A 16884-nucleotide genomic window follows, 5' to 3' on the forward strand; every position below is an offset into this window, starting at 1 on the left:
TTAAGGAGACTAGTCTTGGGTTAGTCATCAGGAGCTAATTTGTCATTACTTACCCCCTGTTGCAGTCAGGTTTGCATTGCTGGCATAAATCACCTGACCAATAGCAGCTTCTGAGAAAAAAGGTTTATTTTGGCTTACAGACTTGAGCTGCTCTGTGATGACAGGGTAAAATGACAGCATAAGTAGAGGGTGGACATCACGTCCTGGCCAACAACAGATGAACCACAGCAACAGGAGGGTGTGCCAAACACTGGCAAGGAGAAACTGGCTATAACACCATAAGCCTACCCCCAACAATACACTGCATCCAGGAGTCATTAATTCCCAAATCTCCATCAGCTGGGAACCTAGCATTCAGAACACCTAAGTTTATGGGGGACACCCGAATCAAACCACCACATTCCGCCCCTAGCCCCCATAAACTGATAACCATCCATGATGCAAAATGAAGTGCATTCATCCATCTTTAAAAATCCCCATAGTTTTTATCAATCCTAATGATGTTAAAACATTCCCATAGTCCAAGATCTTTTAACTGAGCCATAGTATCAAAAAATCCCCCCCCCAACCCCATAATGTCACAGAATAAACATTCACATTACAAAAGATGGCATTGGGCATAGCAAAGAAATATTCAATCAACACAAAATTTACAACAGGGCAAAACATCAAACTCTGTAGCTCCAACTCTAGTCAATGACAAATGTCTTTGTCTGATAATTCTAACCATTGACAAATCTCTGGAGTTCCAATTCCTCCCCTCCAGCTAGGCTACTCACAGTCCTAGAAAACTTCATTGGGGACTGGCAGCTTTCCTTAGCAGCCATCTCGGGGTCCCGGCATCTCCACTGGGTCTCCACTACAACCCCACAGTCCATCTTCACGGCTCCGTCAGGTCCCCATGCAGGCATCCAGCAAACCTGCTTCACACTGCCCATGGCCATTTCCAAAACACAAGACCATACTACAAATTTAATGACCCTCTCTTTTCTGCATTTCTTGTACTCCATAATACGAGGTAGGGTGCCAATTTGTTAATCTGGGGGCGGGGGATAAAGCAGACTTTGAAGAACAGGACACTCCTTGAGCATTCAGGCCTCTTCAAAAGAGTCTACATTCTTCCTTTTGCCCCAGTGCAGGTCTGCTGGCCCAATCTCAAAGGTTGTAATCTCTTATATAATTGCAGCTGAGCAGGCAGCAGTTTCAGCCCAAAGATTTCATTCTGTGCCATATCCCTCCACTCACACCAGTCTGTTTCTATGCAATGTAATCCTGCACAAGTTCTCAGGACATGGGCATAACAGCAAGCTTTTCACACAAACTGCTTCTAGCTCAGTCCAAGCAAAGCTCTTTCTTACCCTCATAAACAAACATCATAGTCCTTAGTTATTACTATATTCATGTCTTTCAACTCTTACCAGAATAGTCCATCAAACTATACACAGCACTGCAAGGCACCTCTTAGGGCAAGGTTTCAAATCCTTGCACATTCCTCTTGAAAATCAGCTCCAAAAGGCCAAATCCATACAGCCAGGTGTCTATCAGCGATCTCACTCCTTGGTACCAATATTACTGCTAGAGTCAGGTTCACATTGCTGGCATAAATCACCTGACCAATAGCAGCTTGTGGGGACAAAAGGTTTATTTTGGTTTACAGACTCAAAGGATGCTCCATGATGGCAGGGGAAAATGATGGCTTGAGGAGAGGATGGACATTACCTTCTGGCCAACAGCAACAGGAGAGTGCGCCAAACACTGTCATGGGAACACTGGCTATAACGCCCACAAGCCCATCCCCAATAATACACTGCCTTCAGTAGGCGTTAATTCCCAAATATCCATCAGCTGGGAACCTAGCACTCAGAACACCTACGTTTATGGGGGACACCTGAATCAAAGCACCATACCCCCTTAATGTCCACATCTCAAATATAGACATGTTTGGGAATTAGGGATGAAATGTGTCAATTTTGAGGGGAAGAACAATTTAATTCAAAACATATAGACAAGGGGGAAGCTCTTATGTTAGATGAAGTTAGAGATCTCAAATTTAAATGCTTAAGAAGTCAGGTTAATTCCATCTACTTTCCTAAAGATGATGTTTCATGTTTTTTTTATAGCTCTATTGTGTAATTATACTGCATTTTCTACATTAATATACTAATGGACATTTAGATTAATGCCATAACATATCTATTGTGAATATTGCTATAATAAACATGGGTGTGCAGGTATCTCTCTGTTATATATTGACTTGGATTATTTTCGTGAAGGAATGGTATAGCTTGATCATATGGGAGTTCAGATTTTAATTTTTTTCCAGAAATATCTATGCTGATTTTCATAGTTGATATAGCAATTTACATCAACACAAACTGTATGTAAGGGTTCCCTTTATGCCACATCTTCACCAGCATCATGGTTTGATTTCTTGACAATAGCCATTCTGACTAGGGTAAGGTGGAGTCTCAGTGCAGTTTTTCTTTACATTTCCATGCTGGCTAAGGACACTGAACATTCTTTTCATATATCAGTTTCTTTCTTTTGAGAATTATCTGTTCGATTCATTGCCCATTTACTGATTGGATGACTTACTGTTTTGGCCTTTAACTTCTGAGCCATTTAAAGATCCTAGGTACTAATGCTCTTTCAGATCAGTAGTTAGAAAAGCTTTTTTCCTTCATATTTCATGCTGTATCATCACACTGGTAGTTGTTTCCTTTGCTGCTCAGAGATTTTAATTTCATGCAATCTTGTTTAATTCTTGCTGTTATGTCATGATACCTATTGGAGTCCTTTTCAGAAAGTTCTTGTGTGTGCCTATAATTTGAAATGTTTTCCTCTGTAGTTTCAGTTTCAGCGCTTACGTTAATGTCTTTGATCTATTTTGAATTGGTTTTTGTATAGGGTGAGAAATAGGAATCTGCTTTCCTACTTCTACTTGTATAGACCCTTTACCAGTACCATTCATTGATAAGCCTGTTTTTGTTTTTTATGATTTCTGGCACTTTTGATGAGAATCAGGTAGCTATGGCTGTGGGTTCCTAGGCCTTCATTCTATCCCATCATTGACCTATGTGCCTTTTTCACCCCTTTTTTTGGTTCCAGGGCCATGCTGCTTTTCTCTCTAGCGCTCTGTAGTATAACATTTATATTTATATTTATTTATTTATTTTTTATTTTTTGGCTTTTTTTTTGAGGTAGAGTCTCATTCTGGTCCAGGCTGACCTGTAATTAACTATGTAGTTTCAGGGTTGCCTCGAACTCACGGTGATCCTCCCACCTCTGCCTCCCAAGTGCTGGGATTAAAGGCATGCGCCACCACACCCGGCTAACTTTTATTTTACTTTTTTTGGTTTTTTGAGGTCAGGTCTTGCTCAGCAGCCCAGGCTGATCTGGACTGCACTTTGTTATCTTGGGCTGGCCTCCAGTTCACAGTGATACTACCACCTTGGCCTCCTGAGTGCTATGATTAAAGGCGTGCACCTTAATTTTAAATCAGGTAATATCTAGGCTGCTTTTAATTTCCTCAGAGTACAAATGGTACTATGAGAAATATCTCTGGGAGTAGGAGATATTTTTAAGGGGTAACTGTTTTAGTTTCAGAGGAAGTTGAAAAATAGTAATTTTTGTGAGACTTAACATTTTCAAATATAAGAAGTATGTTTAGTATTAGTATATTATGTTTGGGAAAAATAGACTTTTGGTGAAATCATGGACTAGACTTTATACTTCAGAATTTTAGAAACATATTTTTGTTTTGTTTTAGGTATTATCATCCATAATGAAGATGATTATGAAGGAGAAGATTGAGCAAGACCTTCTCATAGCATTGGACCTAATTTAGATTTTAGTGTTAGAATTTCATAGTTGTTATTTATTTATTTATCACTATTTTTTTTGGAAGTACTGAGGATTGAGCCCAGCGCTTTATGCATGTTGAGAGAGCATACTCCTTTGAGCTATAGCCCCAGATCCAGGGAATAAAAATTAAAATTGAGTGCTATACCAAAAGATGTACTAACATTCATTCTCACAGTTTTATTTTGTTGTCTTCTTGTGTGTGAGAGCAGAGTATATAGCCAAGTGCTATAGTCATCCATAATGAAGTATACTAAATGCAATTTTATGATGTCAATTCTTGGCATTATAATTTATATACTTGATTTAGTTGTGGACATATATGTATCTGTTAAGTTTTTCCATGAGGGACAATATGTTTTTGGAGTGTTAACATCAAGCTTTATGCTTTCTGGAACACTTGTAGTGCAGTGTTTTAGTTATTCTTGGTTCAAGGCTGATTTACAGAAAGCAGGCCAAGAAAGTCAATATAGCTTTCTTTTACTTCATTGTTTGCAAGGAGGAGTTTTTATCAGGTGAGTATATGCTTTAGTCACTAACATTGTTATTTTATCTCAACAGAATCTACATTTTTGTATCTGTATAGTCAATCATGCAAAAGTCTTCTACCTGTAAGTGGGACAATTTTTTACTTTCTCCTCACTCTCAGGTCTAAAAGAGTATTTATTGATTGATTTTATTTGAGAGAGAAAAGAGACAGATAGAGAGGTGGTTGTGGAGGGAGAGAATGGCTGTGCCAGCGTCTCTGGCCTCTGCAAACAAACTCCAGATGCATGTGCCACCTTATGCATCTGATTTATGTAGATCATGGGGAATCAAACCTAGATCCTTTGGCTTTGCAGGCAAGCGCCTTAATTGCTAAATCATCTCTCCAGCCGTCATTCAGTTTTTATGAGCCATTGCTGTATCTCAGAGTTTTCTTGGATTTATTTTTATATTTTATTTATTTACTTGAGAGAGAGTGTGAGAGAGAAAGAGGCAGATAGAAAGAATGGGCATGCCAGGGCCTCCATCCACTGCAAATGAACTCCAGATGAATGTACTACCTTGTGCGTCTGGCTAATGTGGCCTCTGTGGGATTGAACCTGGGTCTTTAAGATTCTCAGGCAAGTGCCTTAACTGCTAAGCCATCTCTTCAGCCCCTTGGATTTGTTAATAGAGCCTCCCCTCTCCTCCACTTATCCTCTCCCTCCCTCCCATTTCCTTTCTTCCCTTTTCTTTGTGTAATAGAGACTTATTATGTAGACCAGACTGTTCTTGCTCTCACAACCCACTTCTCTCAGTCTCCAGAGTACTGGATTAAGTTTGAGCTACTGTACCATACTATGAAGAGTGTTTCAATTTGTTTAATTAAGTTAGTTTTTCTGATCTTCACTCATGCCTGTCTTCTGTGTATACTCCAAGTCTGATATTACAGTGAAGCAGATTGTTAGCTACTCTGGTAGAGTAATCATTTAAAAAAAAGATTTTTTAAATTTATTTTTTTTATTGACTACTTTTATAAGTATAGACAATTACCCATGGTAATTCCCTCCCCCCAACTTTCCCCTTTGCAACTCCACTTTCCATCATACCCCTTCCTACTCTCAGTTTCTCTTTTATTTTGATGTCATCATGTTTTCCTCCTATTATGATAGTCTTGTGTAGGTAGTGTCAGACACTGTGAGGTCATGGATATCCAGTCCATTTTGTGTCTGGTGGAGCACGTTGTAAGGAGTCCTACCCTTCCTTTGGCTCTTACGTTCTTTCCACCACCTCTTCTGCAATGGACCTTGAGTATTGGAAGGTGTGATAGAGATATTTCAGTGCTGAGCACTCCTCTGTCACTTCTTCTCAGCACCATGGTGTCTTCTGAGTCATCCCAAGGTCATCACCATCTGAAAAGAGAAGCTTCTCTAACCAAAAGTGAGAGTAGCATTAATATATGGGTATGAACACTAAGAGAAGTGCTTACCAGGCAGTTTGGTGAGCACAGTATACATTTAGCCAGACACCAGCAGACATTACACCCCTAGGGCTTATGACTACTCCTGTTGTAGGTTTTCAGTATCAGGCATGTATTCCCTTCCATGGGCCTTCAGTAAAATTAGAGGGCAGTTAGTTTCCTCCATAACAGACATGCCACTATTGCACCTGTTGGCTCATTTGAACTGGTTGGCCAAATAGAAGGCTTTCAGTGTCCATTGTTGAGTATCACCACTTGTGATTTCTCTCTCCCATTGAACTGCATGCAATATAGGTTTTCCCAGCTTTCTGTCAACTGGTCTACATGGAGGAGGTTGTTACTTGAGCTCCAGCAGGATTTCCTTGTGATCTTGCAGCCCAAGTATGTTGGTCTTCAGCAATGGGGTCTTATCATCTATTCCTGGTGGAAAATCAAGAGCCTTAGCAATGGCCTGTAATGTTTGGGGGGCATCTGGGACTACCCTGGCTAACAACTCACTAGAAGGTATCCCATCCCTGGTACTTAAATTTTTCTACTGACAATCTATGGCTTCTGGGTGTTCTGTGGTTGTTGCAGTCAGGTTCACATTGCTTGCAGAAATCACCTGACCAAGAGCAGCTTGTGGGAAAAAAAGGTTTATTTTGGCTTACAGACACAAGGGGAAGCTCCATGATGGCAGGGGAAATGATGGCATGAGCAGAGGGTAGACATCACCTCCTGGCCCACATAAGGTGGAAAAAAGCAACAGGAAAGTATGCCAAACATTGGCATGGGGAAATTGGCTATAACACCCATAGGTCTGCCCCTAACAATACACTGCCTCCAGGAGGCATTAATTCCCAAATCTATATCAGCTGGGAAACTAGCATTCAGAACACTTAAGTTTATGGGAGACACCTGAATCAAACCACCACTGTTGTCCAAAATAGTAGGTTTCCATGACTTATTCATACCCTCTTAGATTTTGATTAGCCCTACCCCCACCTTTCCCTTACTCAATCTCTTCCTCTGACCTCTTTTAGGCCTTTCCACTCCCATTAATCTTTTCTTTTACTTACATGTATACAATACTCATTTTTTATTAATTCATTAATTTATTTGGGAAAGAAAGAGAGTGAGTGAGAATGGGTACACCACGGTCTCTAGCCACTGCAAATGAACTCCAGATGCATGTGCCACCATGCCCATCTGGCTTACGTGAGACCCAGAGAATTGAACCTGGATCTTTAGGCTTTGCAGGCAAGTGCCTTAACTGCTAAACAATCTCTCCAGCCCTAAAAAGTTTCTAAAAATATTTTCATTTATTTTTGAAAGAGAGAGAGAGAGAATGAATGAATGAATAAGAGCATATAAGAATGGGCATGACAGATGCACAAGGGGGCGCATGCGTCTGGAGTTCGTTTGCAGAGGTTGGAAGCCCTGGCGTGCCCATTCTTTCTCTCCGTGTCTGTCACTCTCAAATAAATAAATAAAAAATTTAAAAAAATAAAAAATAAAATAAAAAGAATGGGCATGACTAGATGTCCCCCAACTGATGAGTGGATAATGAAGATGTGGCACATTTACACAATGGAGTTCTACTCAGCGGTAAAGAAAAATGAAGTTACAAAATTTGCAGAAAAATGGATGGATCTGGAAAGGATTACACTAAGTGAGGTAACCCAGGCCCAGAAAACCAAGCGCCACATGTTCTCCCTCTTATGTGGATCCTAGCTACAGATGATTGGGCTTCTGTGTGAGAAGGAAAAAACTCAGTAGCAGAGGCCAGTAAGTTAAAAAGGAGATATTACAGGAAAAGAAAGGAAGGGAGGAGGGTACTCAATAGGTTGGTATTGTATATATGTAAGTATAATGATTGAGATGGGTAGGGGATGTGATGGAGAATGGAATTGGGGGGAGGGAGAGAGAGGGTATTACCATGGGATTTTTTTATAATCATGGAAAATGTTAATAAAAGTTGAGAAAAAATATAAAATAAAAATAAATAGGGCTGGAGAGATGGCTTAGTGGTTAAGCACTTGCCTGTGAAGCCTAAGGACCCTGGTTCGAGGCTCCATTCCCCAGGACCCACGTTAGCCAGGTGCACAAGGGGGCGCAGGCATCTGGAGTTTGTTTACAGTGGCTGGAGGCCCTGGCACACCCATTCTCTCTCCTCTCTATCTGCCCCTTTCTCTCTGTCTGTCGCTCTCAAATAAATAAATAAATAATTTTTTAAAAAATAACAATAAATAAATATTTGTTTAAAAAAAAACAGAATTGGCATGAGTTGGGTGTGGTAGCACGTCAGCCTGGACTACAGTGAAACCCTACCTTGAAAGTAAAAAAAAAAAACCAGAATGGGCATGGGCATGCCAGGCCTCTTGTCAATGTTACTTTCTGAATTTGGCTTTATGTAGGTGCTGGGGAATTGAACCCAGGTCAGCAGACATGAAAGTAGCATCTTTGATCACTTTGCTATCTCCCTAACCCTTAGAGGACATTTTTTTTTTTCTGTTTTGTTTTTTCCAGGTAGGGTCTGGTAGTAGCCCAGGCTGACCTGGATTTCACTATGTAGTCTCAGGCTGGCCTTAAATAATTTATAGTAGCCATGTGGTTCAGCATTATACATAGTTCTAAAATACATGTTAAAAATCATGTCATTGGCCAGGCACAGTCATGCACACCAGTAATTTGTGCACTTGGTGGCTGAAGTTTGCAAATGAAGGCTATCTAGGGGTTCATGGCATGTTCAAGTCCTATCTGGGATACATGTTGAGACCCCGTTTCAAAAATAAAGTTTGTTAAATCTTGTTTTAATTAATTAACTAATTAATTGATTTTGAGGTAGTTTCTCTCTCTAGTCAAGCTGGCTTAGAACTCACTATGTGGACCAGGCTGACTTAAATCATGTGTTGATCTTGTTGGCTCTGCCTCCTGAATGCTGGGATTATGGGCATGCATACCATACCTGTCTTAAAACAATATTTTTTTTTTAAATTTATTTACTTATTTATTTGAGAGCGACAGACACAGAGAGAAAGACAGATAGAGGGAGAGAGAGAGAGAATGGGCGCGCCAGGGCCTCCAGCCACTGCAAACGAACTCCAGACGCGTGCGCCCCCTTGTGCATCTGGCTAACGTGGGACCTGGGGAACCGAGCCTCGAACCGGGGTCCTTAGGCTTCACAGGCAAGCGCTTAACCGCTAAGCCATCTCTCCAGCCCTTAAAACAATATTTTATAAGTAAGAAATTTCACATCTAAAATTCTGATTCTCTTTATCTAATTTCATGACACTTTCATATTTAGCTAAGGGAAATTTATTGTGTTAAAAACAATGTATATTAATATATGTTAAAAGCAATGTGCCAGATATAGTGGCACAAGCCTTTAATCCCAGCGCTTGGTAGGCAGAGACAGAAGGATAACCATGAGTTCAAGGCCAACAGAGACTACAGAGTAAATTACAGTTTGCCTGGGCTAGAGTGAGATTCTACCTCAAACATAATAAAAAATGTATTTAAAATTAAAAGTAAAGAAAAAAATTGAGATGCCTATGAAAAGAAGATGCTGTTTCTTTGATAGTTAATTTTGAATTAGAGACACTTTAATAACTGGTCTAGATAGAAATTGATTTTTGTCTGTGGCCATGCCACCCTGAATGTATCTGATCTCAGAAACTAAGTAAGGTCGGGGCCTGGTTAGCACTTGGAAGGGAGAAATTAATTTTTGATTCTATCCTATTACAAGAAACAAATTCATGGCCATTAGTTAAAATATTCAAGCAATTCTTGCCTTTTCTTATAGTGCTTAATAATAGTGAAATTATGTCACTATAGAGATTTGTAAGTATATTCATATATTTGCCTTTTATGTTTGAATTTTTAAGAGTAACTATTAAAGTTTTACTTTTGATCACTAACATTGTTATTGTTTAATCCAAACATGGACAATCTGTATGTGAGTAGACAAATGTGCAAAGGTCCTCTGTGTAAAAATAGCACAAAGGTTACTGGCTCTTTACTCTTGGTGTTTACTTGAGGCATTGCTGCTCTGCCAGAATTTTCTAGCTGCATTAATACAGGGTTGTAGTTAAATAGAATGCCTTACTTTATTTAAGGGGAACAAAATGTACAATGAAAAATAAAGTCTTAGGAAAGTCAAAATAGTCAGCTTTGGATCCATTCTCAAATAGATGGAAAGGAATGGGGTAAAAGTTTATATTGATAAGTGAATAGACGTGTTGAAAATAAGATTGAGTGAATAGCCTAGATGACCAATCATGAGAGTTATAGTGTTGTAATAGATAAAGAAGAACAAGAACTACTTTTGGGGAGAATTTGTTATTTATTTATTTAGTTATTTGCAGGCAGAGAGGAATGAGAGAGAGAAATAAAGGAAGAGAGAGAGAGAGAGAATGAATGAGAATGGATGCAACAGGGCCTCCAGTGCTGCAAATGAACTACAGATGCATGTGCCACTGTGCGTCTGGCTTTACATGGGTACTGGGGAATCAAACCTGGGTCATTAGGCTTTGCAGGCAAACATCTCAATCCTCAACTGCTGAGCCATTTCTTCAGTCCAGAGTTTTTAGTGTATTATGTTTTCATCAGCATACAAAGTAGTGGATGTTAGTATAACGTTTTCATGCATGTATATCATTATACTTTGCTTCTATTTGCCCCTACTATGCTATTCCACTCCCGCATTCCTTTCCCTCTCTTCCCTTCTTTTTCCCCATATAGTTTTGTTTTATGAGTTTATATATATCTATATTACACACAGGAGAGAAAATGTGGAATTTGTGTTTCTTTTTTCCCTTTCTACATCTTTTTAAAAACATTTTATTTACTTATTTATTAGAGAGAGAGAGAATGATTGGGCACACCAGGGCCTCTAGCAACTGCCAATGAACTCCAGATGCATTTGCCACCATGTACATCTGCCTTACATGGGTTCTGGGGACTTGAACCTAGGTCCTTAGGCTTCACAGGCAAGCACATTAACCACTAAGCCATCTCACCAGCCTGCCCTTTGTATCATCTTTTGTCTTCCTATCCTCACAGTTTCTTTCCTCCCTGCTAGTAGTCCCACTTCTGCTTTCATGCCACATATAAAGAGTCTGGTTGATACTTATTTACATCATGATCTATTTACAGTTTCATTTATTTTTCCAGAAATGGCATAATTTCATTCTTTTTGGTGGCATAAAACTCCATTGTGTCTATATACCAAGTTTTCTTTATCAATTCATCTGTTGATGGACACGGGCTGGTCCTGTAACTGGGCTATGTGGATAAATGCTTCAATAAACATGGTTGTTTAGTAACTCTGTGGTATGCTGACATAGCTTTCTTCTGGTATTGCTTAGGAATGGCATAGCTGGATCGTATGGTAAATTCACTTATGCAATTCTTGAGGAACCTCCACACTGATCTACATAGTGGCTGCAATGATTTCCATTCTCTCCATAAGTCAATAAGCGTTCATTTTTTCCCTGTAGTCTCACCAAACTAATTTCTTTTTTTCTTGAGGATAGCCATTCTGATGGCAATCAAATGGAGTTTCAATGAGTTTTGAGTTGTATTTCACTGATTCCTAAGGACGTTGAGCATATTTTTAAATACTTGTTGGCCATTTATACTTCTTTTGAAAGGTATCTGGTTAATACATTTGCTCATTTATTGATTAGATGGTTTATTGTTTTGTTATTTTTTTTGTTCATTTTTATTTATTTGAGAGTGACACAGAGAGAGAGAGAGAGAAATGGCGCGCCAGGGCTTCCAGCCACTGCAAACAAACTCCAGATGTGTGTGCCCCCTTGTGCATCTGGCTAACATGGGTTCTGGGGAATCGAGCCTCGAACTGGGGTCCTTAGGCTTCACAGGTAAGCTCTTAACCACTAAGCCATCTCTCCAGTCCTGTTTTGTTATTTATTTGAGGTCTTTATAGGTTCTAAACATTACCCCTTCTCAGATGCAGAGCTGGCAAAGATTTTCTCCCATTCCGCTGGCTTGATCTTCTCCCTGGTAATTTGTTTGCTTCACAGAAACTTTTTATTTTGCTGAAACCTGAGTTGTCAATTATTGTTATTATCTCCTGCGCTATTTGAAGTCCTTTGCAGAAAGTCCTTGCCAATGCCTGTGTCTTGAAGCGTTTCCCCTGTTTTCCTATAGTAGCTCAAAGTTTCAGGTATGACATTAATGCTTTTGATTGATTTTTTTTCAATTGATTTTCAAAAAGAGTGCGAGTTTAAGAGTTAGTTTCAGCACTCTACACACACATGATCAGTTTTCTCAGCACCTTTGTTGAAACAGCTCTTTTCTTCAATGCATGTGCCTTGGTCAAGAATCAGCTGGCTGTCACCATGTGGGTTTATTCTGGTCTTCTAGCCTATTGCAGTGGTCTTAGTGTCAGTTGTCTTTTATTTTTTTTTTAACTTTAAACAGATTTTTATTACACAAAGGTTGGTTGTCACATAATTGGATACTTGTCTACTTTGTACAATTATTCTTACTCTCCACAGAAAGGCTGCTTCTGAACTTATCTGGCAATGGCAAGCACTGAAATCCTGACTTGAACAGAACTGTAGTAGAAATGCCTCATTGATTTAAGTTGAAAGCAGTACATTGGTACATGGCTCTTGCACCCAGTATCAGGAATGTACAAATGTCTTTTTATTAAAAATACAAAATAAATTATCTGTAGGCATGGACAAATGACAGCAGTAAACCAGTATATATTGTCAACTGAAACCAGTAACTGATGGTTATAGTGATTTGCTTAAACATCAGCCAGCCTTTTCTTCAGTCATTTTCTTCAACTGACTTCTCTGAAGTTATTGATGAGGAATCCTGATTGAGCTTCCTGTCACAGTTCATTACGAATGGCAAGCACTATTCTAGGACTTAGAACGTGCCCCCTCCCATACCACCACCATTCCTCCCATTGCGCCCGTTCCAGGTTCCTTCTCTTCCTTGGGAATTCCTGTGATTACAACTTCTGCTGTACTTAGCAGGGAGGCCACCCCAGCAGCATCCATTAAAGCAGTGCTTACAACTTTTGTTGGATCGACGATTCCCTTCTCCACCATGTTCACAAATTCTCCAAGCATAGCATCATAACCAACTTCTGAGGAACTTTACATTTTCTCAACTACCAAAGATCCTTCAACACCTGCATTCTTAGCAATTGTCATTGCAGGGATTTTGAGTGATTTTCTAATAATGTCTATACCAATTTTTTGATCTTCATTAACAGGCTTTAAAGAGTCCAAGGCTGGAATGCAGTGGAGGAGAGCACAGCCGCCCCCTAGAACAATGCCTTCTTCTACAACTGCTCTCAAAGCATTGAGGGCGTCTGTAACTCTTTCTTCTCATTTATCTACACATCACTTGTTCCACCAAACTTCAGCACAGCAAGTCCATCTGAAAGCTTTGCCAGTCGCTCATTCAGTTTCTCCTTTTCATATTCACTAGTTGTGGTATCTAACTGCTCTGTTATTTCTTGAATATGTTTTTCAATTTGAGTTTTCTAACCTTTTCCTTTCAAAAGCATGGCATTATTCTTGGTGACAATGACCTCTCCGACTTTCCCTAAGTCATGAGGCTGACCATCTTGAAGATTTAGGGTCACTCCCTCTTCTCCAAACACCACACCACCAGTAGCAATAGCCATATCCTTAAGCTGGTTCTTTCTATTGTCACCAAAACCTGGAGCTTTGACTGCTACAAACTAAAGACCAACTTTTAGCCTATTTAAGACCAGTGTACTTAGAACTTCACCATCGACATCTTCAGCAATTATGACTAAGGGTTTACGAGTGAGCATTTGCAATTTCAAGAGCAGGTACAATGGACTGGACACTAGAAATTTTCTTTTCACTTAACAGAACATAGGCATCCTGGAATTCACATTTTTGACCTCTTGATGTGTTAATAAAGTATGGTAAAATATAGCCTCTATCAAACTTCATGCCTTCAATAATTTCTAATTCATCACTCAGTGTTTTCCCATCCTTCACTGTGATGACACCCTTTCTTCCAACCTTTTTCATTGCATCAGAAATGATGGTTCCAATTTCTTTGTCTCTGTTAGCAGAAATTGTAGCAACCTGAGCAATTTCCTCAGGTGTTGTCACAGGTTTAGACTGCTTCTTAAGTTCAGCAATGACAGCATCAACAGGCAACATTACACCTCTCCTGATTTCCACTGTATCAGCGCCTTTGCTGATCTTCTCACAACCTTCCTTGGCAACTGAGCGTGCCAGTACTGTAGCAGCGGTGGTCCATCCCCAGCCTCTTCATCCGTGTTATTGGCAACATCCTGAACCAGTTTAGCTCCAATATTTTTATACTTATCCTTTAAGTCAACTGCCTTTGCAACAGTCACACCATCTTTTGTTACTTTAGGACTTCCCCAACTCTGTTCAATAATTACTGTTCCTCCCTTTGGCCCCATTATAACGGCTACAGCTTCGGCTGAAAGGTCTACACCTTGAAGCATTAAGGCTCGGGCTTCTGCACCAAATTTTACATCTTTGGCATAAGCCCGAGTGAGATGAGGAGCCAGTGCCCGGGACACTGGTCTCATTTGTCGTAGACTGTAGGCAGTGGAAGCATTTCTGCGGGGGCGTCGGCAAAGGCGCACGCGGCGAGACTGGCTGTCGGCGGCGAGTGAGGGACAGAGCGCACGGCGCGCCCGGCAACGAGCGCGGCTCCCCTCCTCCTCCTTCCCTCCCCGCCAGCGTCACTGTTCCTGTACCAGTACCAACACTCTTTTTGTTGCTGTCACTCAGGAATGCTTTGAAAAGTTGTGCAGCACCCCCAGAATTGCTCTTTCTGCTCAGGATTTCTTTGGCTATCAAGGGTCTTTGTGCTTCCATATGAGGTTGAGGATTAGTTTGTATTCTGTGAAGTATGTCATTGGAATCTTTTTTTTTTTAATTTATTTATTTATTTATTTGAGAGCGACAGACACAGAGAGAAAGACAGATAGAGGGAGGGAGAGAGAGAGAATGGGCGCGCCAGGGCTTCCAGCCTCTGCAAACGAACTCCAGACGAGTGCTCCCCCTTGTGCATCTGGCTAACGTGGGACCTGGGGAACCGAGCCTCGAACCGGGGTCCGGTGTCCGTAGGCTTCACAGGCAAGCGCTTAACCGCTAAGCCATCTCTCCAGCCCGTCATTGGAATTTTGATGGAGATTGCCTTGGATTTGTAGATCACATTTGGTAATATGGCCATTTTTCACAATATTAATTCTGCATATCTATGAGCACGGGAGGTTTTCCTATCTTCTACGGTCTCCTTTCACTTCTTTTCTCCGTGTCTTATAGAGGTATTTCACCTCGTTGGTTAGGTTTACTAATATTTTTGAAGCTATTGTGAATAGAATTATTTTCATGATTTCTTTCTTAGCATGTTTATTATTGGTCTATAGTAAAGTTGGGCTGGAGAGAAGGCTCAGCAGTGAAGGCACTTTCCTGCAAAGCCTAACAACCCAGGCTTGATTTCCCAGTACACACATAAAGCCAGATGCACAAAGTGACACATGAATCTGGAGTTTGTTTGCAGCTGCTGAAGGCCCTGGCTCATCCATTTGCTCCGTCTCTCTTTTTTGTCTCTCTGCTTTCAAATAAATAAAAAAAGAAATACTTTGTTTAAAAAAGTTAATTTTTTTGAGTGTTTATTTTTGGATATTCTTCAGCTATTTTGCTGCAACTAGTTATCAGAACTAAGAGTTTTCTGGAGTCTTCGGGATCTTTTATCTGCAGAACTATAATATCTGCAAGTAGGGTTAATATGCCTTCTTCTTTCCTGTTTGGATCACTTTTATTTCTTTTTCTTGCCTTGTTCCTCATTTTAGAGGAAACTTTTTCAGTCTTTACTATTTTAGCGTAATGTTGGGCATTATAAACATGACAGGTAGTCTTTATTATGGGGACTCTTTATTATCCTTCTTTGCTTTGTTCTGGTATTTCATACAGAAAGGTTGAACTGTGCCAAAGGCCTTTTTCTGAATCTACAAAACTGGTCATGTGATTTCTTTTCTTAAATCTCTTTGTGAGTTGTATGACATGTATTAATTTGTGTACGTTGAGCCTTCCTTTTATTCCTGGAATACAACCATGGTGTATGATCTTTTCAGTGTATTCATGGATTCAGTTTTCAAGTATTCTATTGAGAATTTTTGTTTCTGTGTTCATCAGGGACTAATTTTGAGCTGAAGTCTGTAGTATGAGATATGAGTATAGACACTCTTGGCTGCTTTCAGAGTCTGCTTGGTTATAAAATCTTTCATTTTAAGCCTGTGTATATCCTTGCTAGTGAGGCAGGCTCATCTTTGCAGACAGCAACCAGTTGGGTCTTTTGTTAAAGACTCCTAGCCACTTTGCTCTTTTTTTTTTTTTTTTCCTGGTTGGAATGTTAAGATCATTTATACTTAGGATTATTTATTGAAAATTAGGTACTATTTTCTCCCTTCTTCATCTTGACAGCTTGCTGGTTAACTGAGTTAATAGTATTCAGTTCTTTCTTATGTCATCATTATCTGTTCTATAAGATTTATTCTCTCCTGAGCCCTTGTACTTGTATATACATTTCTTTCTTTTTTAAATTTTCTTTTCTTTTTATTTTATTTTCACAATTTTTATTAACATTTTCCATGATTATAAAAAATATCCCATGGTAATACCCTGCCTTCCCCCCCGCACTTTCCCCTTTGAAATTCCATTCTCCATAGTACCCACACATAGGGCCTTGCCACCAAGCACTCTTTACTACTGATTGGCATGTCTCTTACATATCATCACCCCATACCCATGATTGACATTAGTGTCCTTGTTCTGTGTTATACATTTTATGAGATACACATGTATGTATGTATGTACTTTACTTGCCTGTACAGCATCATATAAAATAGTGTCATTGTCTTAAAAATCTTCTGAGCTCTACATATTAATTCTCCCTTCCCCTCCTTAATCACCTTCATCAACCCTGATTTCTCTACTGTCTCCTTAGTTTGCCTTTCTATGAATGTCGCATAGTTGGAATCTACCACCTGATGCCTTTTCAAATCAGCTTCTTCAGTAATGTGCCTGTAA

The 16884-nt window shown here is 39.8% G+C and overlaps 1 protein-coding gene and 1 pseudogene across 1 annotated transcript in view; one reads left to right on the plus strand and one right to left on the minus strand.

The window, feature by feature from the left end:
• Positions 1–4079: 4079 nt before the first annotated feature.
• Xkr9 (XK related 9) overlaps positions 4080–16884 on the plus strand; it is a 35641-nt gene continuing 22836 nt past the window's right edge. Inside the window, exon 1 of the mRNA XM_012947730.2 lies at positions 4080–4376. Coding sequence (XP_012803184.2) covers positions 4105–4376 — 272 coding nt within the window. The 5' untranslated portion in view covers positions 4080–4104. The remainder of the gene's footprint in view (positions 4377–16884) is intronic.
• On the minus strand, positions 12692–14404 carry LOC101593765 (annotated as a pseudogene).

Source organism: Jaculus jaculus, chromosome 2 (assembly GCF_020740685.1).
Source record: "Jaculus jaculus isolate mJacJac1 chromosome 2, mJacJac1.mat.Y.cur, whole genome shotgun sequence".
Taxonomy (NCBI): Eukaryota; Metazoa; Chordata; class Mammalia; order Rodentia; family Dipodidae; genus Jaculus; species Jaculus jaculus.